The sequence below is a fragment of the Antechinus flavipes genome, chromosome 2, assembly GCF_016432865.1.
Source record: "Antechinus flavipes isolate AdamAnt ecotype Samford, QLD, Australia chromosome 2, AdamAnt_v2, whole genome shotgun sequence".
Taxonomy (NCBI): domain Eukaryota; kingdom Metazoa; phylum Chordata; class Mammalia; order Dasyuromorphia; family Dasyuridae; genus Antechinus; species Antechinus flavipes.
In genome coordinates this window covers 626,768,108-626,793,335 of record NC_067399.1, presented here as the reverse complement: position 1 = coordinate 626,793,335, position 25,228 = coordinate 626,768,108, and the positions used below count along the sequence as shown (strand labels likewise).

At 35.4% G+C, this 25,228-nt stretch overlaps 1 protein-coding gene across 1 annotated transcript in view; it reads left to right on the top strand.

Moving 5' to 3' along the window:
• The window catches only part of SH2D4B (SH2 domain containing 4B), a 212,050-nt gene that overhangs the window by 3,159 nt on the left and 183,663 nt on the right, over positions 1 to 25,228 (top strand). Inside the window, exon 2 of the mRNA XM_051981966.1 lies at positions 2,015 to 2,038. Within this exon, the coding sequence (XP_051837926.1) occupies positions 2,015 to 2,038 (24 nt within the window). The remainder of the gene's footprint in view (positions 1 to 2,014; positions 2,039 to 25,228) is intronic.

Here is a 25,228-nt window from a genome sequence, read left to right as displayed (position 1 = left end):
ATATTACTTTGATAGTAGGGTATGGAAGAAATTCTGGGGGAGAAGAGATTGCATGCAAAGAGATCAGTTAGATGGTTATTATAATTGTACAGGTGAAAAATTATTCATGTCTGCAAAAAGTTAGCCTGTATAGTAATGCTCTGTCTAAATATGTTAACTGATTCTTTAAAAAACATGATATATTATATATGTTATATTTATAACATTACACATATATGTGTATATACACATGTTTATAAACATGTACACATTCATATACATTACACTATAAGAAGCAGTGAATTCTGTAGGAACAACTTTATAAATAGGAGCTATGTTCCTGGTCAATCAGATTTGGACTCTAAAGGGAGATTTGATCAATTAACCAACCAGTTTTTTTATTTAGCATTGTGCCAGTCACTCTTCTAAGAGCCAAGGATGTAAAGACAAAAAGGAAAATGTTCATATCCTTAAGGAGCATAATATCAGAAAAAATGACATATTAATAAACACAAAATATATATGAAGCAAACACAAGATGATTTTAGTAGAAGAAATGAGTATGGCACTAGCAGCTGGGTGAATAGTGGTGATGGAGTCATCAGGAAAGGTCTTATCTAGCAGTTAGTTTGACCTCAGCTTTGAAGAAATCTTGGTGTTCCAAGAGGCACAGGTGAGAAGCGAGCACATACATTTCAGGCAAAGAAATCAACCTATGGCAAAGAAGAGAGTCAATATAAATAAATCTACATAAGAATCTGGGTCTATAAGAGAGTCCTCATCACCTGATAATATTCTGAACTAATGCAATTATCTTTGCTGATAAGAGTTATCTGGATCCTTCTCTCCCACTCCAGTGCATTCTCTATTGAACTATCAAACTGATTTTTCTAAAATGACAATGTCATCTCCTTATTCAATAAATTCCTGTGGCACCCTGTAATGATATATAATAAATAATTTTTATTATATATGTTTTTTATATAATAACAAATAATAAATAATAAATTCCTGTTTGACTTTTAAAGCTTTTAATAACTTGGCCACTTTCTAGCTTTCCAGTCTTCTTAAATCTTACTCCTCCCCTCTATGTTGCTCCCCATAGGTCCAGTCTCACTAGTGTCTTTGCTGTTCCTCAAACAAGACTTGTTTTCCTGACTGCAGGTTTTGCACTGTCTTCCACACTGGAAACTCTCCCTCTCTCATTTTGCTCCTGGATTCCTTCAAGTCCTGGCTACAATTATATCTCTATGAAAAGTCATTCTTGATTTTTAATGCCAGCACCTTCCCTATGTTATTATCTCCAATTTATCTCCTATATTTCTTGTTTGTACATAGTTTTTATGTTTTTTCATTCATTAGACTATAAGCTCCTTGAGAACAGGGACTGTCTTTTTGCATTTCTTTGTAGCACCAATTCCTGGCACATAGGCACTTAATAAATGCTTGTTGACAATAAGAAGAAACTAATGTATTAGAGTTGAGCTGAACACTGGAATCAGCAAAGAATAGGAGGAAGTAATGTTTGAATTCAATTGAATTGAGACAAATATAGCAAATCTTGCTTCCTGGGCAGTACTGCCATTCCCTTCCTACACCCCTGTTAGAAAGCAAGAGAATTGTTTTGGGATTTTATTACTGGAAAGCAACCATCCAATTGTTGAGTGATTGGCTACACTGGTATAGGGTTGGTTGGAGTGAATTAGTAACATTTTTGTAAAATGATTGTGATCTGGGATTATTTAGGTTATACCAGTTTGATTAGTGAAGGTAAGGGCCAAAATTTAACAACTCTTTTTCCTCATTTACATGATCTAGTTTATAAGAGGACTTCATTATCTTATGTCTGTCTGAACTAATGCAATTGCCTTCCAACTGGGCTCCCTGAATCCAGTCTCTCCTCATTCTAGTCCATCTTCCTTTCAACAATCAAATGGATCTTCCTAAAGTGCAAGTCTGACTATGTCATTTCCCAACTCAACAAATTCCTGGGGCTCCTTAGTAGTAAATCTTCTGTTTGGCTTTTATCCTGGAGTCAGGATTAAAAGTAAGAAAGCTGGTTTTAGAGAGGGTTAAAGTCACAGGCTATGGAAGAGAAGTTAGAGAAAAAAACTTCAGACAACCTGAGGCTTGAGGAAATTATATGACTTGCCCAGGGCTGTATAAGTAGAAAGTACTAAGATACAGAACTCTTTCCACTACAAAGAGCTTTGTTTACATGATTCTATTCCAGGCTGGCTGCCACTGACCTGTTTGGAAGCCAGAGCTTTTGCTGAGGACTGATTGAGAGCCAAATATGGGGGAAAAGGTGTTTGGGAAGGGAGTGAGAGTTTAACTTTTCTGATCCTCCTGAAGTCAATAGACAATTATTATCTGTGGGAGCTAAGAGGAAAGAGATTGGGAAGAACACTATGATAAACCATTGGGCCAGTCACCATATTGTTCTAAGATTGTGTCCAAAGATGAATTATGGTGATTTTTCTTCTTCCTCTTGTAGGAGAATTATGGTAGAGAATTGTAGATTATTAGTCAGAAGAGCTGGGTACCACTTAAAAGACATAATTGGTGCTTATAAACCTTACAGGGTTTTATCTTTGGTGGCTATTATTATTAAAATTATTGTTATTTGATTTAAAAAAAATTTGAAAAACAATAAGAAAAAAGATAAACAGAAAAGAAATATGAAACAAAATTAAGCCAAACAAAAGAGAACATTGTCATGTGCCCAGTAGAGCATCAATGAGGATTCAAAATATATAATAATATATTACCAGATCAAGAAAGTGAATATATTAATAGAAGAAATTATATTTGTGAATATCCATTTTTCTTTACTTCCTTGTAAGTTGTTCTTTGTTTCTCTGCTGGGCAACTTATTTATTTTGTTCTTTTCCCCCCCTTTCATCCCTGCCCCCAAACAAGCTACAGTTAAGAAAAGATATATTTAGGTATTCATATGTAAGGATTATTGTTATTTGGAAGAGGGAAGTATTGTGGAATAGTGGATAGAAAACTGGCCTTGAGGAATACCTTAATTCATATTGTAGCCTCAAGTTTTTTTTTATTTCTTTTCTTTTTAAAGATAATTTTCTTGGATAATCTTTGAAAAAGGACTGACCCCAGAATCAGATGGTTTAAATTTCATCTCTGATACCAATATGTCAATACTACTTTTGTCACTTTAGGCAAGTCACTCAATTTCCCTCTGCTTCAGTTTGTTCTTCTATAAAATGGAATTAAACTAGGTAGTCCCTGACGTCCCTTTCAGTTCCAGATCTCTGATCCTATGAAACAACTTGTAATTTGTCTTAGCAATCAACCGGCCATGAAAAACCACCACAAACTATTGTTTCTATGAGCAAATCTGTTTGACTCTGCCATTTGTTTAGCATATTATTGGTCAAGATGATGGAGGTTGCCAATAGAGAGTCTTTTGATTCCATTCTTGGATCTTAACCTTTTCATAGGTCCCATCCAAAAACAAATGTCTTTTCGTTACATGAGATAAATCCAAGGTACCTATTATCAGCCATTACTGTTGCTCAGTAAAGTGAAATCTATTTTTTCTAAAAGTGTTTCTGTCAGTTTTTGACCCATTTGTCATATACTCTATTAATTAGCATTAATCTTGTTTTTCCTCTCTTTTTGACAAGAAAATATTAATCATTGTATAATTTACTTGGAAGGATAGATCCTGTGTTTTGTTAGTATTGTACAGATATTGATTATTTCTTTTCCAAATCTGTTGTGGTCCATTTAATAGCTCAAAATGTTTATGTTAAGAATGGTGTTACACAGGTGTTTATTTTAGGATACCAGTAAGTCTCAATACATAATAACACAGTTTTCTCCTTAATTGCTTTATGCTTAGTGTCTTGCTTGGGAGAGAACAACGTATTTTAAAGTATCATCTTTATTAATTGATTCTATTTGACTTTCAAGCATGAAGGCTTTATGCCCATCTTTCTTTGGTGTATGTTAAGAATTTTATATTTGTCAAGTCCAAATTACTTTTATTATCACTAGAGAAAGATTCCATGAGATAGAGGATGTAGTTAATGAGGTGGCTTTTTTGTTTTTGTTTTTGTTTTGGGTTTGTTTTTGTGGTGAGTTGAGTTGAGAAAATAATTTAATGTCATCCAAGTACATTGTGATTAAGATGGTATGGTATGACTTCCTATTTAACTTGAAAGCCAAACTCTTTACTACTTAGGAAAGTTGGCAGTGAGTTCAAAGCCAGCAAAATCATAAAAGGCTTAAATCATCTTTCTTGAAGGTATCACATTTTTATGTGAATAAAAACTAGATGGTGGTATATTGGTGACATCTTTCAAACTGAGAACAATTTTCCACATAAACATCAAACTCTCTATACTTGGGTCTATTTCATATATTTATAGAATATATAAATATAAGCCATGAATGTAGAACTAAAAAACCTTATATAAGAATCAATGATGTATAAGTATATATCTATATCTATATATATATATATATATATAAATATACATACATATATACATATTCATATATATGTGTATATTTATACACACATCCACACACACACACACACACACACACACACACACACATATACTGCACTTTTGGGTGGCTTGTTCAATAATCATTGAATTGATACTAAGTTGTTCTTTGGATCACTGCCATCCCTTGGAATCTCCTTTTTGCTCTTTAGGAGTATGTTTCCTTTTAAATGTTTATATGTTTTTTTTTTTTTTTAAATAATAAAGCTGCAGTGATTTTTATAGAATGAATGAACATGTAATTTACCTATATTTGAAAGAATTCACAGGAATTATCATCTTTTGGTAGAAGATTTGTTATATTTTTTTAATAAAAAAAGATCATTTAGGCTTGTATCTGAAAGGAAGATTTACTGTTAATTAATGTGGAGTTTCTGAACCAGTAATTATGGATTTTATCTGTGCCTATGACTTTCCAATTTTTAAAAGCAAAGCTCTTTGTCATTTCTCTTAATGTTAACTATTCTATCATTTATTATATTAATGTGTAGTGAAAGCTGTATTCACATTGGTAGACTGGGCCCCCAGGGACAAGGCTGCTGCTTTTCCCCTTAGAGTTCTAGGAAACTCCAGGGTGCTGGGGTGTGTGGGAACTTTTTCCAAAGTTCCTGAAGCCCACCCCCCACCAACATGCTTCTTCCTATAGTTACCAGTAAATTAGTCAGCCAGACTTAACAATAATAATGTTGTGTTGTTCAGTCATTTCAATTGTGCCAGACTCTTCTTGATCCCATTTTGGGTTTTCTTGACAAAGACACTAGTTTGCCATTTCTTTCTCCAGTTTATTTTATAGTTAAGGAGACTGAGACAAACAGGGTTAAGTAATTTACCCAGGTTTACACTGTTAATAAATGTCCAAGGCTGGATTTGAACTCTGGTCTTCCTAATTGCAGATCTAACAATCTATCCATTGTACCACCTGGTTGCTGGAATAATAAGACCTAACATTTTTTATAGTGCTGATTATGTACTAGGTACTGTTTAAGCACTTTGCAGTTAATATTTTAATTGATCTTTCCCCTTCCAAAACCTTGGGATGTAGATGCAGTTGTTATTCCCATTTTACTATGAGAAAGGGGAGTAAACAGAGGTTAAATGACTTGCCCATAGTCATATAGCCACTAAATGTCTGAGACTAGATTTGAATCCAGGTCTTCTTAACTCCTAGCTTGGTACTTTATCAACCATATCACCTAGCTGTCTCCAAGAAAGAAATGCTTACTAGGATGATATAGTAAGGAAATTTGACACAAAAAATCCCTTCAAAAGTCTGTGAAACTTTCTCCCATTACTTTTCAATTTATACCTCTAATTCATTTGTTTGATGGTAGTAATCTCATCTGACAAGGGTATTGGGGTATAACATTTTGTTACTTACTTTAAATGGAGTGGGTGAATTCACTCAACACAATTGGTATACAAGTTTCCTATTTTGCATTTGATTCAACTGGCATTTTTGTTGAGTTGAGTTTGCTGAAATTAGAGAAATGACTAAAAATTCCATTTCCTAGTTTTTCTTTCCTCAGACTTTTTTTTTTCTTACTTCTTAAGCTTTTGTAGTAAAGAAAAATGATTGATATTAAATTATTGGTCTTCTTTGTATTGCTTTGAGTTCTTATTTCACTTAAACCCAGGGATTCATGAACCTGATTTTCAATTTTTTGATAACTATTTCAGTATAATTAGTTTTTGTTTTAATCTTAAATTTTTTATTTTATGTATTTAAAGCATTATCCTGAGTAGGAATCCATAGGCTGCATCAACCTTATGAAAGGGTCAACAACACAAAGAAGTTTAAAAATCCTTACCTTAATCTTTTAATTTTTTGCATTTAATTGATGATTAATGTACTCTCAAGTTTTTGATATACTTTTCCTTTATGGATTCTTTTTGATATTTTTTCATTTAATTGTGTGATATGAAATCACATTTTCAATTCACTAGATATTGATCTCATCTTCCAGTACCTTTCCATTCATCTTTAATAGTTTTTTCAAATCAGATTTATCATGGTAGTGTTTGATGCCTGTCCTTGAAAGTATTTCTTAGGAGCACTCTTAGTTATGGCTCTGATTATAAGCATGAAACAACATAAATATATTATCAAAGAGCTGGGCAGACTATTCCAAAAGTTTGTGCCATTTTAAATATTAATAGTTTTTAAATGGCATCAAGATTATTGCATAATCAGAAAAGAAGGTGAGATATAGTGAAAGCAAGTGGTAAGAAATGGACAACTTTTACTTTACTTTGGTGCTATGATAAACCAAGCAATAATAATGTCAAGACATGAAGTAGAAGGCCAGCAGCATGTTATGTGGAACCCCTATGAAAGATTTTTGCAAGAAATGGACAAAATGTGCATATGACGAGAGGAATGGATTTTTGTGATTTACATTTTTGAAAGGATTATCTTTGTTATTGGGAACAAGGATCAGTATTAGTACATTATTATTGTTATTACTATTATTACTTCTGACTTTCCCACTCATTATCTAGGACTCCTAGAGCAAGTAATAATAATAAGAGGTGTCAAGAATAAAGCTATTTAAGTTTTACAAAGTACTTAATGCACATTATTTCCTTTGTGTCTCATGACAATTCTGAGAAACAAGTACTATATATATTATCATCTTTTTATGATAGACATGAAAACCGATATTTGTGAAGCAATATAACTTCTCCAAGGCCATGCAGGTATTATGATTGGAGATAGAATTTTAACTCAGACGTCCTCTCAAGTTGAATGTTCTTTCTATAGCAGTATGCCGCTTTATTAATCTGAACCTCAGTTTCTTCATCTATAAAATGGGACTGTCTTCTTCTAAGGGTTGTTTGAGGAACAAATTGGGTAATACCAGGCACTTAATATATGTTTTTATTGTCTGATTGATAATAATAGATATAATAATGGAGGTAAAAGTGCTTTGTAAACTGAAAAGCATATATACATAATAGATCATCATTCCTGTCTGGTAATCAATCTTGGCCATTTTCAGTGTAATTATATTTATATTTACAGATACATTTTATGAATATCTTTTGGTTTTAGATGATGGTAATTTCACCCCCTCTTAATGATTAAACTCTTCACCATGACAAAGAAAGCCAATTAAGCAAAACAATATGACAGTGACAGTATTTGACAATGCCTAAAATATTTTGTCTTAGTAATCTAACTTTCTTCAGTGGAAGGAGGAGATATATTTCGAGATTGTTGTTTTTCTTATTATTTAGTGTTCAGCTTCCTTTTAGACATCTTTGAATTTCCTTTATGATAATTATTATGTACATTGTTTCCTTGTTTATGGTCATTTCATTCACCATCAGTTCATTCAAATTTATCAGTGTTTCTCTGAATTTTTCATATTTATCACTTCTCTTTAAAGTTTTTATTATCTTTTGCTTTATGTCACCTTCATTTCCAAATATATATTTCTCTCACTATTTTTTATTACACAGTACTATTCCATTGTTTCATATGCCATAGATTTCTCATTTTTTTTTCTCCTTATAAGACATTTCCCAATCGATAGTCATCTACTTTGTTTCTAGTTACAAAAAAGTGTAGTTATGGATATTTTGGTATACATTGGATCTTTCTTTCTGTTATTGGCTTCCATGGAGGGAGAAAGTATATGCCTACTAATGCAGTCCCTGGGTCAAAAAGTATAACTAGCTTAGTCATTTTTCTTATAGAATTACAAATTGAAAACAAGAACATTTGGATCATGTCACAGTTTGATCAGCAGGGTATCCTTGTGTATTCCTTGTGTAACCTCCCAAATGTAATGTTCCCATCTTTTGTTATATTTTCTAATTTCCAATGGGAAGTGGGGAAGATTTGGTTTTGACAGATGCATATGCCCCTGTACTGATATTTGAGGTCATCTAAAATCATCCTTTACATTCATAAACTAGAGGAAAGGATATGAAAGGAGTGTATCTGTGCTGGGCCTTTTTGTTTATTGTCTTTTTTTTTTTTTTTTTTTTTTTTTTTACTACAAATGACTTGGTCACAGAGCCTGATTTGTCACTAATAGATAAAAATAGAAAAATGTCTTTTGAGCTCCACCCTCCTTATAATGCAATAGTATCCATCAGATAGTTTGGGTGACAGTTGCTCTGAGGGGAAGACAGATACCTAAAATGTTAACTGCGAAAATATTTATATGACAATTTGTCACACTGTTGACATCTACATTTCCATATATAAATTAAACATTAAACTTATTCAGTTTTCTTGGAGCAAGAGACTATTTTATGGGCAATTAATTTTCTGATTTATAAAAGAATGAAAAAAGGGAGAAAATATACCAGAAATCTAAGGATTATATGCCTGAATTGGGCTCAGACATGCCACATTTCTCAACTTGTGCTGTTTTGGAATCTCCAGTGGAGATTCTAGAATTCTAGAAAAAAAGGAACATATCTAGAAGAAAATTTTGAATTGTTTTTCTGCTTTATAAGGACATTTGATGAGATTCACAAGAAAATAACAGTGTCCTTACTTGTGGGGTTTTCTGATTTATTCTGTCCACACTTTGGAACTTTTATGATGTTTTTCTACTAGAGCCACCAAATTAATATCAATAAAAGAGTCATAATTAGGATTTCCAGATGGAAAGAAAATTCAGATGGAGATGGAAGTGGGAGTGGGAAGGGTAAAGGGATGTTGAAGATATGAGTACCTGGTAGGCTGGAGACAGAATTCATGGGGATTGAGAAGGTTAAATAACTGGGATACGACAGTTGGGAATGGGAAGAGATTGGAGTAGAAAAGAAGACTGTGAACCAGGCACTGAATATATCATGGAGGAATACAGGGAATCAGGAAGTCTATAAATGATGGCAACATGGATATCACCAGGGTGGATGGAATAAACTTTAAAGAAATTCTCATTGTTGAGAAGTGGAGCAGAGAGATCTGAAGGTGACAAATGGAAAGGGGTGGAGAGAGAGAAAGTATTTATATAGCGCCTATTATGTGCCAGGCACATGGTAAATTATCTCATCTGATCCTTCCAACAACCCTGTCCATTTTTACATTATTATGTCCATTTTAAAGTTGAGGAAACTGAAGAAAGCAGAGGATACAGTGGCTTGCCTATTAGCAGTCTGAAAAGTGGGGAGTAAAGAATTTACTAATTCTTCCTATTCATGTTGTATATCTGGAGATGGTACTAGAGGTAAAAATCTGAAGTTGGCAATTGGAGGGGGCTGGAATGAAGACATATATGGCACCTCCTGTATTCTAGGCATTGAGCTAAGAGCTTTCCAAATAATATGCCATTTGTTCCTCACAAACAACTCTATGAGATCTGCAAAATTTTCCCCATTTTACAATTGAGGGAACTGAAGTTAGAGATTGAATAACTCACCCAATAGGAGTATAAAAGTGGGAAGCAAGGAATATGTTAACTCTTCCTACTTACCCTCTACATCTGGGATGATGAGAGAAAGAGCAGTTAACCAATGAAGTATGAAACATGAGTTATAAACTCCTAAAGAGCTAGAACTCTGTTTTAGACAGATATAAGGTATGACCTAGCATCCTTGCAAGATATGTTACATAAAGACAGAATTTAAAGAGATCTTAGGGGCTTTCTAGCCCATGCCATATCATGATAAGGATGTTCCCTACTCCTTCTCCAGCAAATGATTATCTAGCCTGTACTTGCGACTACCACCTTTCCAAACAGTCTTCTCTAGTTTTGGTCAATAACTTCAGCTTATTCTTCCTAGTTCTGCTTTCTTTAGCCTACCCAAAACAGTATCATCCTTCTTTTAACATGTTTTAGTGTCTTTGAATCATTTTTAGTCATATTTGACTCTTTCTGGCCCCATTTGGGGTTTTCTTGACAAAGATTCTGGAGGAGTTTGCCATTTCCTTGTCCAGCTCATTTTGCAGATAAGGGAACTGAAGAATTAAGGATTAAGTGACTTGTCCAGTCATACAGCTAGAAAGTATTGAGGCTGTTTTTGAATTCAGTTCTTCCTTACTCCAGGTCCAGTGCTCTATCCATTGGGCCATCTAGATGTCCACAATGGCCCTTTCAACATGACAGTTTTCAGTCCTCTAAATAGATGAAAACAATTGTTATAAGTACTTTCTTTTAGATATTCTAAAGCTTGTCAATGTTCATTCTAAAAAGTGCCATCTAGAGCCTAGCACAGTCCTCTAGACATGGTCTGACCAAGAGGACTTTTACCTTCCTGTTCACCATGTATCTAAAAGCATGCTGAGATAATAGTGCTTTTTTTTTTTTTTTTAAACTAAAAAACTGCAGTGCTCTACTGTTGACTGGTATTAAGCATAACTTTCATTAAAATCTTCAGATGTTTTTTCCACAGGAACTGCCATGCTGATCTGTGGTTCTTAAAATGTGGTTCAGGGATTCCTGAGAGTCTCTAAGATGTTTTTAGGGAGACTGTGAGGTCAAAACTATTTTCACAATCATAGTAAGATGTTTTCATTTTGAATATGACAAATAATGATTGCTGTGGCCCATTCAAGCAAAAAACTCCTCTGTGTGTATGTTTACTCTCCTCCGAAATCAGCACTTTCTTTGAACCTAGAATATTAAAATATTATTTGGATAACTGAGAGAAGTGTCTTGCTCCTTTTACACAGTATATATCAAGAAGTGGGACTTAAATACAATTCTTTCTGACTCTGAAGCCAGTTTTATCTATTGTATTCCTATTCAGTTATTTTCAGTTGAGTCTGACATCTGTGACTCCATTTGGGGTTTTCTTGGCAGAGATACTGAAGTGGTTTGTCATTTTCTCTTCTAGCTCATTTTACAGATGAAGAAACCAGTTAAATGGCTTGTCCTGGGCCACCTAGCAAATAAATGTTGGAGGCCATATTTGAACTTGTGAGTCTTTCTAATTGTAGGCCAACATTCTATACACGCAGCCATTTAGTTTCCTCCATCTACTACATTACACTACCTTGTACAGAATAGGTTTTTAATAATTGAATTGAACTAACAAATGCTAGGGTTCTTAACTTTTTTTGTGGTCCTCCCCTTCTTCCCGTGTGCTTTTCCCCATTCTATATCTCATTGATCAACCAAAATTAAGTTCCAGCCAAGTCCCACTTAGTCATTGTTTGGGCTCTGATTAGTTCAGAGTTAATGTAAATACAAATGGTTTCTGTTTTGACCAGAAACCCTGAGGATCTTTTCTCTCTGGGATTGATATATCCATATTTATCTAAATATCAATATTGATACATCTGTATGTAGCCATATTTATAACTATATTTTTCCTCTAGGAAAAGAGCTCAATCTTTGCCTCATTTTTTACCCAGCCTTAATCATTGAATGACCATTGCCTCAGTCAGACTGAGACCAGTTAAAGACCTTAGCTTAAAAAGGCCATGTTCTTCCACTGCATTCAGGGCCATCGTTAGTCCTTCTGATCCATTTCTCACCACTGGCCTCAGATGGAGGATAAAATGAGGCTGGTGACTCTACACAGCCCTCCCTCACTTAAATCCAATTCACTTGTATGTCATGACCTTCACCTCCCTGATGTCATGGTCCCCTTTGAGAATGAACACAGACATCCACAATCCCCAGTCCCCCCAAATCCGCCTTGACAGTCTAGTGAAGTCTACTGAACTTTTCTCCAAATGATATTTTTAAGTGCATTAATTAAAATATAGAGGACCACAAAGGAAATCAATTATATTGAAATAAAACTAATGAAATATTAAAACATTAATTTATGAATTCCTGTGCTAGAGCAATTATGCTTCAGACCATTCCCGCCCTCATTTTAGTTTTAGGGTTTGACTGTCTTTTCTCTTCTCTCGAAGAAATTGGCCAATTTAAATTAATTGGTAGAGCTTAGACACCAGTCCTTTTGTACATTGCTCCTAGATGGACTGTTCTCAGTTTTCTTAAAAAAAAAAATGTAAAAATGATAACAAAAGTGAAATATTTCTGCCACTGGCTATTTGAAAGAAACTGAAAAGAAGGTAGGGGAGAGAGGAGACAAAGGACCTTTGCTTGCTGGCAGGTCCTCTGGTTGGCCGCAGGGACAATATTCTCTCACACATACTCCTTCTAAGGAAAGCAAGGAGACAAATTAGTAGCTAGCTTGGGAGCATAAACATTGGAGGAAAAAAAAAGACTCATTAATTCTAATTGTATTAAGATGCATTTTATTTAAATGAGAAAATGCTGCAATTTAGCAAGAGCTTAGGATAGTAATGGGGAAAATGTTCCTTCTTTATCACTTTGCAGGTTTCTGGCCACCTCCCTTTCAGCACCACTTTGTTATCCACTGCCAGACAAAAAAGGAGCTGCTTTTCCTCATATTTAGACCCTTGGTTTTCTCATCTCTCCTCATCCTCATAATTGTGGAACACTTGCTCATAAAAATTCCAAATATATTTTTAATTTGCATTTGTGAAAAAAAATTATGGAATGTTAAGTGAAACTAATGCTTCATTAAGAAGGATGTTCCTCAATCTCCTTGGCTGAATCTGTGAGTAATTTCCCTCACCATCTTCCCAGCTTGTAGTATGAGTTGGGGAGGGGAGGGAGGAGCTCATCTGAAAAGTGTAATTAATGTTCACTTCGTAGGGCACCCACCAGAGCTATACCCAATTAGGCATTTGATAAATACTCTTGTGTGGGAATAAACTAGGCTGCTTTTGCAGAAAAGCAGAGTAGGTAGTCATTTTTGGTGGGATGCTTTCAAGATAGAAGTGCCCCCAAATCTTTCTCCCATTCAGATAATAATAATGAGCATTTATGCATCATATTAGAGCTTTCAGAGTCCTATATAGTATACACGATCTTATTGGTGTCCCACAACTACCCTGTGAATTAGGTACTGAAAATGTAATTAGCCCCATTTTATAGATGGACAATCTGAGGCTCAGATTTAAGCAACTTGTTCAGGGTCAAGGAGTTAGTGCCTGTTAGAAAGGATTCAAACTGAGATTTACCTGATTCCAAATATTCTATTCCTCTGCCTCAGAGAATGATAAAATATTAGCATCGTATTCCTCTAGCCTAAATATTGTCCTTTTAAAATGAAGTGCCTCCATTTTGGGGACTGTCCTAGGTCATCCATCTTTCTTTTACTTCCCAGCTCTGTTTCTTTTTAAAAGATTTTCTTATTATACTTAATAGATATTTTATACTGTAACATCCTTGCCCATGCCATCCCCCTTCTCACACTGGTGAATTTTTTCCTATGCCTGGAATGGGCCCATGAGTGTAATGCTGGAGAAACTGAGGCAAGATAGAGATTAGAGAGGTTTTTTTTTTTTAATAATTTATTAAATGGGAAAGATTTACTGGGACCAAATGCATCCATGGTTTGGTCTTAGGGCTGAATAAGACTATTGTCTCCAAGAATCCAACATCCAGCCAGCATCCAGCCAACATCCAGCAGCCAATGCAAGTTCTCAATGACATATTTATACACAGTTGCTAAACAAAAGCAGGGGGGTGGAGTCCAAACTCTGGTGAGTGGGAATCTTCAGGTAGGAACCATAATCCAGTTCTGACAGGTTAGGGGGTAGGACCATAAATTCTAACAAAGTAGGAGTTAAGAAAGCATCTGACTATAGACATAAAGTCTAGATTCCCCCTTTCTGAGTTTACACATGGACAATTTATAACCTTAAAGCAAATAGCCCTGAGTTATATCAGTCTTCATGAACCAGAGGGGGGTTTGCAACTAAGGGGATTGAGGCAGAACAATTAGGAAAACTGAGGCAGGACCAATTAGGGAAACTGAATCAGAACAATTAGGGAAACTGAGTCAGGACAATAAAAGAAAACTATGGCACAACATGAGGATTATCCTTCATTCCCTTCCCCTCAAAATTACAAGCTGTCTTTCTAACTCTCTAGACTTTACCCTCATGTACCTTTGTGGGTACTTTCTCTTTCTCTGCCTTTATTCCAGCTCTATTTTTTTTTTTTTTTTAGAATATAAGCTTCTTAAAGACAGGACTACTTTTCTTTTTGGTCATACTTGTCTCACAGGGATGTTCAAGGAGATCTAGTGCCTCTGGTGGGAGGGCTTGCCAAGCACTTTTCATCTACCTTTGGTTTCTACTTGGCATTCAACTTTCACCTGAGCCTCTAAGGAGATAGGTATGATTAGTGTCCATACCCCATTAAACCTCTCAGTAGATGGGTTAAACCAGGCTGAGGTGTACCAAACTCTCTGGTGATTTAGGAGGATGTCTACTTCAAGCATGGGAATACTTCCCCTGGAGGAATAGTTGGAGGACAATTTGTTTCATTAACCATGAAGTCAGGTGAAGCAGGTTTTGTGGAGCATTTAGAGCTTGGTTAACCATCAAAAACATAAAGGTCATACATTGTGAACCAGGTCTTTGCCAGTTATTTCAACTTACCACTGACCTTTGATGACTCTGAAAGAGAGAACGAGGTTGATGACTTTTGCAGTTCTGTCTCTTTTAAATCTAATTCACACACAAATCAAGACATCATCCTGTAATGTCATTTGTCCTCCTTGAAAAGGAAGGATAAACAATAACAATATACCTATACCTATATCTACATCTATCTATCTGTCTGTCTGTCTGTCTGTCTATCCCAGGACTTAGCATTGTGTGTGGCACAGAGCAAGCACTGAATTAAAGCTGGTAAACCTACCTATGTGAATCCCTTTTATAGCATCCCTAAGGAAGGGCCATCCAGCTTTCATTTAAAAGGTTTTTGGGGAAGGAGTTCAATTTCTAATGATCCTTTAGGACCAAGTGTCATTTCTCTCTCCTTGAGTAAGTCTCCCTCAATTACTCTAAATTTATAGTGATTCTTTCCTTTGATTTCCCAGAGAATAATTATCATTTGTTTTCCATATCAAGATTCCTCCAAGCTCTAACCACAAAGACCAGAACTATGATTAAGTCAATCAACAAGCAATTATTAAATGCTCACTGTGTGACAGACATTATTTTAAGTGATGGGAATAGGAAAAGGAAAGATAGCCCTTAACCTCAAGGAACTTACATTCTAATGGAAAGATTGCATAAAAGGAAGCTGAGAAGGAAGTTGGGAGGAACAGGGTATCTGGCAGGGCAGTGATGGAAAAGTTTAGAATAGTCCAGCCTGGTGAGAAATGACGCTTTAAATGGAGACTCTGGAAGGAGTAATCTCAACAAAGAGTGGGATTTAAAGGGGTAGAACTTATTTCTAAGATTTGGATTTATTAATATGATCTTCTAAGAATAAAGAGATTTCTGGGGTAGTCTAGAGCAAGGTTTCTTACATTTTCCCTACTTGTTATCTCATTAAATTTGATAAATTTTATGTGACCCCAGGAATATAGGTATACAAATAAAACATTAATGAAATAAATCATAATTTTGCAATCCCCACATTCAGTTAGTTACCAGCCCCCATATGGGGTCTGGAACCTCAGTTTAAGGATCTGGAGTCTAGAGGAGGAGTGTCTTTTCTGGGCAGTTCTAATAAATCATTCCATTTAGGCAGTCACTCAGAAGATGCTCAGCACCTAGCTTAGGCACATAGTATCACTAAGCACTTGAAAACTCAATGAAGTTATTGAATGAACAAAATGAGGAGGAAATGAATGCCTAAATTTTCTGTCCATAAACAAGGCCTTAGATGACTCAAATATGGACGTTTTTCCAACCCTACCTACTGCCTTGTCATTTTTTGTACATTCTAAACTGTTATAAATGTTTACTGTATTGCAGATCCCTTCGGTAATTCCACTTATAAAGTCCTTTTTGGAATCATGATTTTAAATGTATAAAAACTAACTTTTTTTTGTTTATTTTATAAAAAATAAAATGTATAAAAATGTATAGGATTACAAAGAAAATTACTTATAGTGAAATACAGTTATCAAAAAGGTTTTAAAAAACCTCATAGATCTCAGATAATTCATCAGTTTTTAATTTAGAGAGATGAAAGGCATTGGAAGGAAAATAGCAAACTATCTTCTATAGTCAAGATCAAGCTGTCCTTTCTTGGCTAGTCAGACATGTTTGGGGACTAGGAAGGCTTGATGTAGATGCTCACTCTTGGTTTATCTAGAAAGAAGAATTTTCCCCAAATCTCTTTTGAACTAACCAGCGCTCTAAAAGTATTTCAAGGCATTTGTTTTTCTGAGGGAAGGAGAGGAGACAAGTCACAGATATAGCCAATGTCTGTGAATGAAAAGGGCTTTGGGATTGATTACTCACACAATCATTGTTAACATCACTACTATTATCATAATTATGATTATTAGTACATTTACTGCCTGCTAAACAAGGTGCCAATAAAAGGCCCCCTACACAAGTGAGAAACCTGAATCTTTTAGGTTAATGTAGCTGACACAAAGCAGAGAAAGGATGTCAATTCTATTTCCTCATAAAAGATCCTGCATCTGCTTCTGAAAAGTAATTACAGAATTATAAATGAACAATAATTTCCTTTTGAAACAGGGAATAGAGATAGCAACCTCATTTGGGATGATGAATCTAGACGTAAGATTAGGGAACAGAGTTCTCTGGGAAGAATTGCAGGATAAACAAACCCCAGATCAGAAGGAGAAATCTTGTGATGGCCAGAGAGGGTGGCTCTCATTATCTCTGAGTGATTTGGACACAGCTTTTCAGCTGCTTCCTAGGAGCAGGGTGATGGCAGCTGGGGAGGTGCTGGTGACAGCAAATGCCTTTAAATAATCATGTTCTTTTTTTTTTTTTCCACGGAAGGGAAAGTTTCAGAAAACTCATCTTCCATTATCCAAAGACTCTGCTTCAGATATGAGACCTCTTTGGCAGAGTCAGATTGTGTGATCCTGGACAAGTCACTTCATTGTTATCCGTTTCCATTTCCTTATCTGTAAAATGAAGATAATAATTCCATCTACCAGTCTCACAGAGTTTTTGTGAGGATCAAATGAGGCCAGTGTATGCTAATTGCTTTGTAAATTTAAAGCACAATATAAATGTTAGCTATTATTGTAATCATCACCATTAATCAGCATGATATGGAGGAAGGATCATGGGATTTACAATCAATATTAAAATCTTCTCTTTGCTACTCAGTGACCTTGAAAACACCCTCCCTAGGTCCAAATTTCCTCCTCTGTAAAAGGAGAGCCTTAGAGTGCATATTTTCTAAATTCCCTTCTAAATCTTATAATTTCATGAGTTGTCTCAATATGTTAAGAGAACTGTATTAACTGTTCATGGATTGTTGCAAGTCCTTTACTGTGTTTTGCATTTCCTGTGGAGAGAAACAAAGGCTGTCATCTCCAATATACATTGTTACCTTGAGCACTTGCATAGGACCTTGTTACCTATGCACAGTGCCAGGCACATACAATGAGCTTACTAAATGCTTGTTAACTGGTTGAGTAACTTTGTAGCTTAGTTAACAGATTCTGGAGTTCTCCAGAGGAAATAGAGCAAAGGCAAATCAGGCTACACAGAAATGATTTTTCGGGGAGCACCACCATAATTGAATCAGGTCTGTGTAAGCCCAGAATTTACAATGTTGGGTCACAGTCATATTAGTGTGATTCCAGGAGTTGGGGGAAGGTTCTTTAAACACAACACACACACACACACACACACACACACACACACACACACACACACCCTTTCTATCTTGCAGCTGATGCCTGAAATTCCACCCTTCAGACTTTTCCTAGATAAAGGCTTTGATTCTCTTGGGATAAGTGCATTAATCTGTTAGCAATCATTTACACTCAATGTGATTGAATTTCACATGGTTTCCCACGAACAAAACACTGGGTCGCTAGGCAGAGAAAAGGTAGAGAAGAGAGATCTAAAAAATCAAGAACAAAATACACTACCTTTAGAAATTTGAGGACAAACTTTGCAAGTCACCTTTCTAAGTATTTGCTAATGAAGACAAGATGGTCTCTCTCTCCATCCCTCCAGGATTAGAAGAGGATGAATTATTTCCTCTGACAGATTACTTGGTGCAGATACTATGTATTCAGCTTATGTTTTATTTTTATGAAGATTATCCACATAGATATTATTCTCCCTTCCTCCTTGCCCCTCCCTCAGCTTGAACATCCCTGACCTCTGCTGTTTCTGGATATTTAGCTCCATAGGAAATTAGTCTAGGGAGAGAGAGAGTGAAGGTGATGTTTTCTATTTCAACCTGGGTGAAAGATCTCTACTTGGGAAATTATTTGTGGCTCTCTTGGTACAGGGGTCCTCAAACTTTTAAAATAGAGGGCCAATTCACTATCCCTCAGACTGTTGGAGGGCCGGACTATAGTAAAAACAAAACCTTTGTTTTGTGGACCTTTAAATAAAGAAACTTCATAGCCCTGGGTGAGGGGGATAAACGTCCTCAGTTGCTGCATCTGGCCGGCAGGCCATAGTTTGAGGACTCCTGGTAGAGTTTGTTTTTGTGTACACATACCCAGAGGCATACATACATGTGAGTTTGTGTGTAGCTGTGTGTGGTGGACTGTTTGTCTTAGCTACTTCTGTTGTAATTGCAAAGAGTTGTTGTGAAGATCAAAAGAGATACGATTTGCAAAGCTCTTGGGGCACATAGTAGGTGCTGTAATTCTCCAAGAGGACCAATGACATCATGGAATGATGTCTTGACTCATGAGTGAATTTGATTTAAGTTAGACAGTTGCAAAAATCCATCAGCCTCACTCTCTCTTCCACAATCATCAAAGTCCCTTTGGTAAGACAGAAATCAGGATAATTGGCAATGATGTGAGATTCAGTAGGTGACTTTGGTATCTTTGATGCTTGACCATACTCTAAGTGCTCCTCAGTACCTATTTTAGCTACCTTCATGGTTCTTGGAACAAATTGTTCTTATTCACTCATTTCACCAGGGAGAGTCTTCACATGCTTGGAGAAAACATCCCCCCCAACTTACCAATGCATTTGAAGCCTTTTTGTTACTTTCAATTTGGGTTGACACAGTATATTGGGATATGGTCATTGCCTATGCTATATCTTCTTTGAGCCACAGGGGACAGTCAGGTGAAAGATGGACCCCACAAGTGGATGAACAGCCCTGAAAAGGTTCAGTAAACTCTCACATCAGAGGTGTGAGTCCTCTCAAATCCATTACATCAATGCTTGTTCTCTTCTCTCTTCCTCTTTATTGCTTCCAATAATCTATAAACTTCTTGAAAACAGGGATTGTTCCATATCTTGTGTTTTTTATCCTCAGAACTTAGCACATTGTAGATATTTAATTAAGCACAAAGTAGGTACTTAAGAAATGCTTTTTGATAGATTAAATCAAACTTTACTTTTCAAACCTACAACTTTGAAGTTCACAACTTCACAACATCTTTGACACTAGCATAAAATGTGACTCCTGTTGGTTCTTTAATTTCCTTTTCTTTTTTCCCCAACATTCTTTTTTATTTTATTTTTAAAATTAAAAAATATTTTAGGCTATACATGCACATAGAGAAAAATCATAACAAAAAGGAAAATCAATGAGAAAAAGAAATAGAAGGAAAAAAGGTGAAAATACTGTACTCCAATCTGCATTAAGTCTCTGTAGTTTTCTGTTTCGATGCAGATGACATTTCCTATCGAAAGTTTATTGGAATTTCCTTAGATCATTGGTTTGCTAAGAAAAACCAAATCTGTCATAATTAATCACCACACAATCTTGTTGTGGCTATATATAATGTTTTTCTGGTTCAGCTTGTTTTACTCAGCATCAATTCATCTTGCCAGGCTTTTGTAAAATAATTTCTTATGGAACAATAATATTCCATCACTTTCATATATCATAAGTTATTCAGCCATTCCCCAATTGATGGACATTCACTCATTTTTTTCCAATTCTTTGCCACCAAAAAAGGGGCTGCTACATTTTTTTGCACAGGTGGATCCTTTTCCCTCTTTTATTATCTCTTTGGGATACAGACCCAGTAGTGAGACTGCTGGATCAAAGGGTATAGGCTTTTGGTTATAGTTCTAAATTCTTCTCTAGAATGGTTGGGTCAGTTCACAATTCCACCAACAATGCATTTTTCTCCCAGATTTCCCACATCCCCTCCATCATTTGTCATCATCTTTTCCTGTCATTTTAACTAATCTGGTAGAAGTGAGGTGGTATATCAGAGTTGTTTTAATTTGCATTTCTCTAATCAATATTGATTTAGAGCATTTTTCACATGAGTATAATTTGTTTTAATTTCTTGATTTGAAAATTGTCTGTTCATATTCTTTAATCATTTATCAATTGAGGAATGTCTTGTATTCTTATAAATTTGACTCATTCTCAATATATTTTAGAAATGAGACCTTTATCAGAAACACTGGCTATAAAAAATGTTTCCCAGATTTCTGCTTCCCTTCTAATCATGGCTGCATTGATTTTGTTTATGCAAACTCTTTTTAATTTAATGCAATCAAAATTATCCATTTTGCATATCATAATATTCTCTAGTTCTTCTTTGCTCATAAATTCCTCCCTTCTCCTAAGATCTGATAGGTAAGCTATTCTTCTCTCTCCTAATTTTCATAATATCTTTAACAATATTACTGTTTTTGCCTAAATCATATACCTATTTCAACTTTATTTTAGTATGGGATATGAAATGTTGGTCTATGGCAAGTTTCTGACATACTCTTTTCCAGTGTTCCCAGCAATTTTTATCAAATAGTAAGTTCTTAACCTAGAAGCTGGAGTCTTTGGGCTTATCAAACAGTAAGTAGATTACTATGATCATTGATTATTGTGCCTTGTATATCTAATCCATTCCATTTCTCCATCACTCTGTTTCTTAGCTTTCTTGAACTTTTCTTTTTCCCCCCCTTTGTTATGAACTTTGTTATTATCTTTTCTAACTCAATAAAATAATGTTTTGGCAGTTTGATTGGTATGGTATTAAATAAATAGACTAATCTAAATTAGTAGGATTTTTTTTTTTTGTTATATTGAGCAATTGACATTTTTCCAACTATTTAGATCTGACTTTATTTGTGTGAAAAGTAGTTTGTAATTATGTTCATATAGTTCCTGGTTTTTTTTTTGGCAGGTTAACTCCCAAATATTTCATTTTGTCTACAATTATTTGAAATGAAATTTATCTAACTCCTGCTGCTAGGCTTTGTTGGTAACATATAGAAATGCTAATGATTTATTTTATATCGTGTTGATTTTTTTTGAGTAGTTTTTAATTGATTCTCTAGGATTCTCTAATTATACCATAACGTCATCAGCCAAGAATGATGGTTTTATTTCCTCATTGCCTACTCGAATTTCTTAGATTTCTTAAATTTCTTTTTCTTTTTTTATGCTAAACCCAAAATTTTTACTATAATATTGAATAATAGTGGTGATAATGGGCAACCCAATCTTATTTGGCATGCTTCCAGCTTCTCTCCATTTTTTTTCCCCTATTTTTTGTTTTATTTCATTGTTTTGGGGAAGTCCTGAGATGGAAACTTCTTCTGCCACTCATGTTAATCAAAATTTTTTCTAGAATTGTTGTTGGGTGGAGGAAATCCCTGATGTGTTGAACTCCTTTAATGAAATTGAATGTAATGAATGAATGAATATTGCTGAGAGAAAGCATCGGGGTGCTATTGTCCTCTGATAACTTGGGGCTCCACTTGGCCACTGAGGGTCAGGGGTGTAGAAAGGTAGACTTTTGTCAAGAGGAGCTTCTGTCAGGGCATTTATTCACTGAGGAAATGACTCTGCTATCCTCCTTAGAGCCCTTCTTTTTTGGGAGTCTTCTACTTCCTTTTTAAAAAATTTTTAGAAAATTTCTTGGGGACCCTGAGTGGTAAAGTGAATTACCCAAAATTGTAGTACAGAGCTAATGAATACAGATCTCATGCTCTCCTGACTCCAAAGCCTGCCCTCTATCCACTATGCCATACTGCCTCTCATGTGTTAAATAGTCTTGTGATATCAGAGGCAGCTATACCCCAATACAAGCTCTGTGGCACAATTATTTGGACATTAAACACCCCCATACACTTTAACTTTATCTGAAGAACAGGATTTTCTTAGAAGAAGAAGAGCTAGTAAAAGTAACTGGGGAGGTAAGTGTGGCATAGGCTAGGGAATTTTAGGAAGGATAATGAATCAAGACTTCACTTGCTTCACAGTTTTAACCAGAGATAGTTCTGGTACTCATTTAAAACAAACAAACAAAAAGAAACAACTTTGTGAAGATGGCATTCACCTTGAACCTAGATGCTCCACAGCTGAGAAAGGTGGGGGAGGCGGCCACACAAAGTCAGGACTCTGGACACTGAGCATGGAAGTCATACATGAGTTTAATTAAAAAAATGTTTATCTAACCACATTCCTACTCAGGATATGATATCCTGTTCCTATAGAGCAAGGCATTCTCAATGCCTATAGATAGAAACACTCATTATCACTCATAGTCCTCTGGAGAGTGGGAGAGACAATTTTTTTTCTCTCTTTCTTACACACAGGGAAAACTATATTAGCTCATTTCCGAAATTGTCTTGTGGGGTTTGGAAATAGAAACCATAACAGCTCATCATGGGCTACAGTGGTAACTTGGTGTTTGTTCTTAATCTATTCTGTCCTTTGACCTTAAACTTTGAATTCTTACAATAGCTTTCTTTAAAGTAAAAGCTTTTAACCTGTAAGGTCCATGAATTCCTAAAGGATCCATTAATAGATTTCAAGAGATTTGAAAACTTAAGTAGGAAAAATCATACCTTTAATTTCACTAACTTCTAGTTGAAATTTGGCATTTCCTTCAATTATGAATGTAGGTAAGAAACATCATTCCAAGAAGGGGTTTATACATTTCACCAAATCACCAGAGGGATCCATGACAAAAAAGTTAAGAACCCCAATTTTTTAAAAAACTTTTTTTAAATTTTCAAAACACATGCATAGTTTTCAATATTCAGCCTTTCAAAACCTTGTGTTCTATTTTTCCTTCTTCCCTTCCCCTCATACTCTCCACTAGATAGCAAGTAATCCAATAAATGTTAAACATGTTTGCACATTAATTCTTCTATACATATTTCCACATTTATCATACTGAACAAGAAAGTCGGATTAAAAAAGGAAAAAAAATGAGAAAGAAAACAAAATGCAAGCAAATAACAAAAAGTGAAAATACTATGTTGTGATTCACATTCAGAACCCACAGATCCTCTCTCTGGATGCAGATGGCTCTCTCTATCACAAAACTATTGAAACTGGCTTGAATCATCTCTCTGTTGAAAAGAGCCACGTCCATCATGTATAATCTTGTGTAATTAGCCTTTCTGGACTTATTCCAAAGGCATATATTGAGGGTAGGAGACCTAATTTATGGCCTCAGTTTTCCTGCTGGCTGTTTGTGTTTTACATTTTCAGAATCCAAAATGTTTAGAATAATATTTTCTTTCCCTTCCTGTAAAAAGAAAACATTCAACATCTGTAAGTGCTAAATTTGGGCTCCTGAGATAAAAGGCTTGTAGAATCTATGGTAGTAGTACTTCACTTATTAGTATTGAGTATTTAGTATACAGTAGAAAGTGTCAGATTCTAATTTTGAATTATTATTTAGCTCTTTTGGATCATGGTGCTCCTTGTAGCTACTATTCTATACAATTCAGTTGAATCAGCACCTGATAAGCTTCTACTAAGTACTAGGCAATGATGATATAAGAACAAAACAAAAAAGTTCCTTTTACTCAAGTTTACAGGGGAAGGAGGGAGAAGAATGTAGCATATAAACAAGCTACACAATTAATTGGTGAGAAATATATCACTAGCATCTAGGAGACTTTGGTATCTACATGGCACTCAACTCTCCCCTATCTCCCCCCGCCCCCCCTTTTTTTTTTTTTTTTGGTTAGGGGAAAAGACAATTGGGATTAAGTGACTTGGCCAGGGTTATACAGTTAGTAAGTGCCTGAGGCAGAATTTGAATTCAAATCCTCCTGACTCCAGGACTTGTGCTCTCTATCCATTGCACCACTGAGCTGCTCTTCTGGAACTTAACTTTTGCCTGTGGCTCCAAGAAACTGTAGGATATGCAACAGCATAACCATTAAAGTGCTGGATAAACTTGGCTTTTACCATTTGAGATCTCACCATTTTCCAAGTGTTCATGGCCCAGCAGCATAATCATTGGTTGGATTGTTGCTGGGTGTCGGGGAATGATTGATTGAAAAGGTTGCATGTGACAACAACGATTGAGAGAGGAGAATGGGAAAGGATACTCACCAGAAACTGAAAAATGTGTTTCTCCTTCCCCATCTGCAAAATGACCATGAGAAAAATCATTTTACCTTTTAAAATCTCATTTTCTTCATCTGTAAAATGAGGATAATAATGCCATATTTTCTCTTCTTATTCATCTAATAATGAGAACTATAATCTCTTTGCCCTTAATTTGTAGATTTGGGATAATAATGCAGTATTTTCTCTTCCTATTCTACCTATAAGCTTAATAACCAACAGCATGGAATCAGATTGTTTTCCCCATAAAAATGTATATTTGTTCTCCTACCACTCCAGGTTTGGCTCTGACTGAGGCACACAAGGTCAAGTGAACAGCAGGAAGTGATGAAGCAGATGGATTGCCCTTTCTTTTAATCCTAATTTGGCATTGAGTGACTGTTTATTCTTTACAATGTAGACAATAGTAGTATGTGAACAATAGATGCATGGGACAGCAAGGGGAAAAGTTTTCCAGAGACAGATTTTGATTTGTTGTCAAAACCC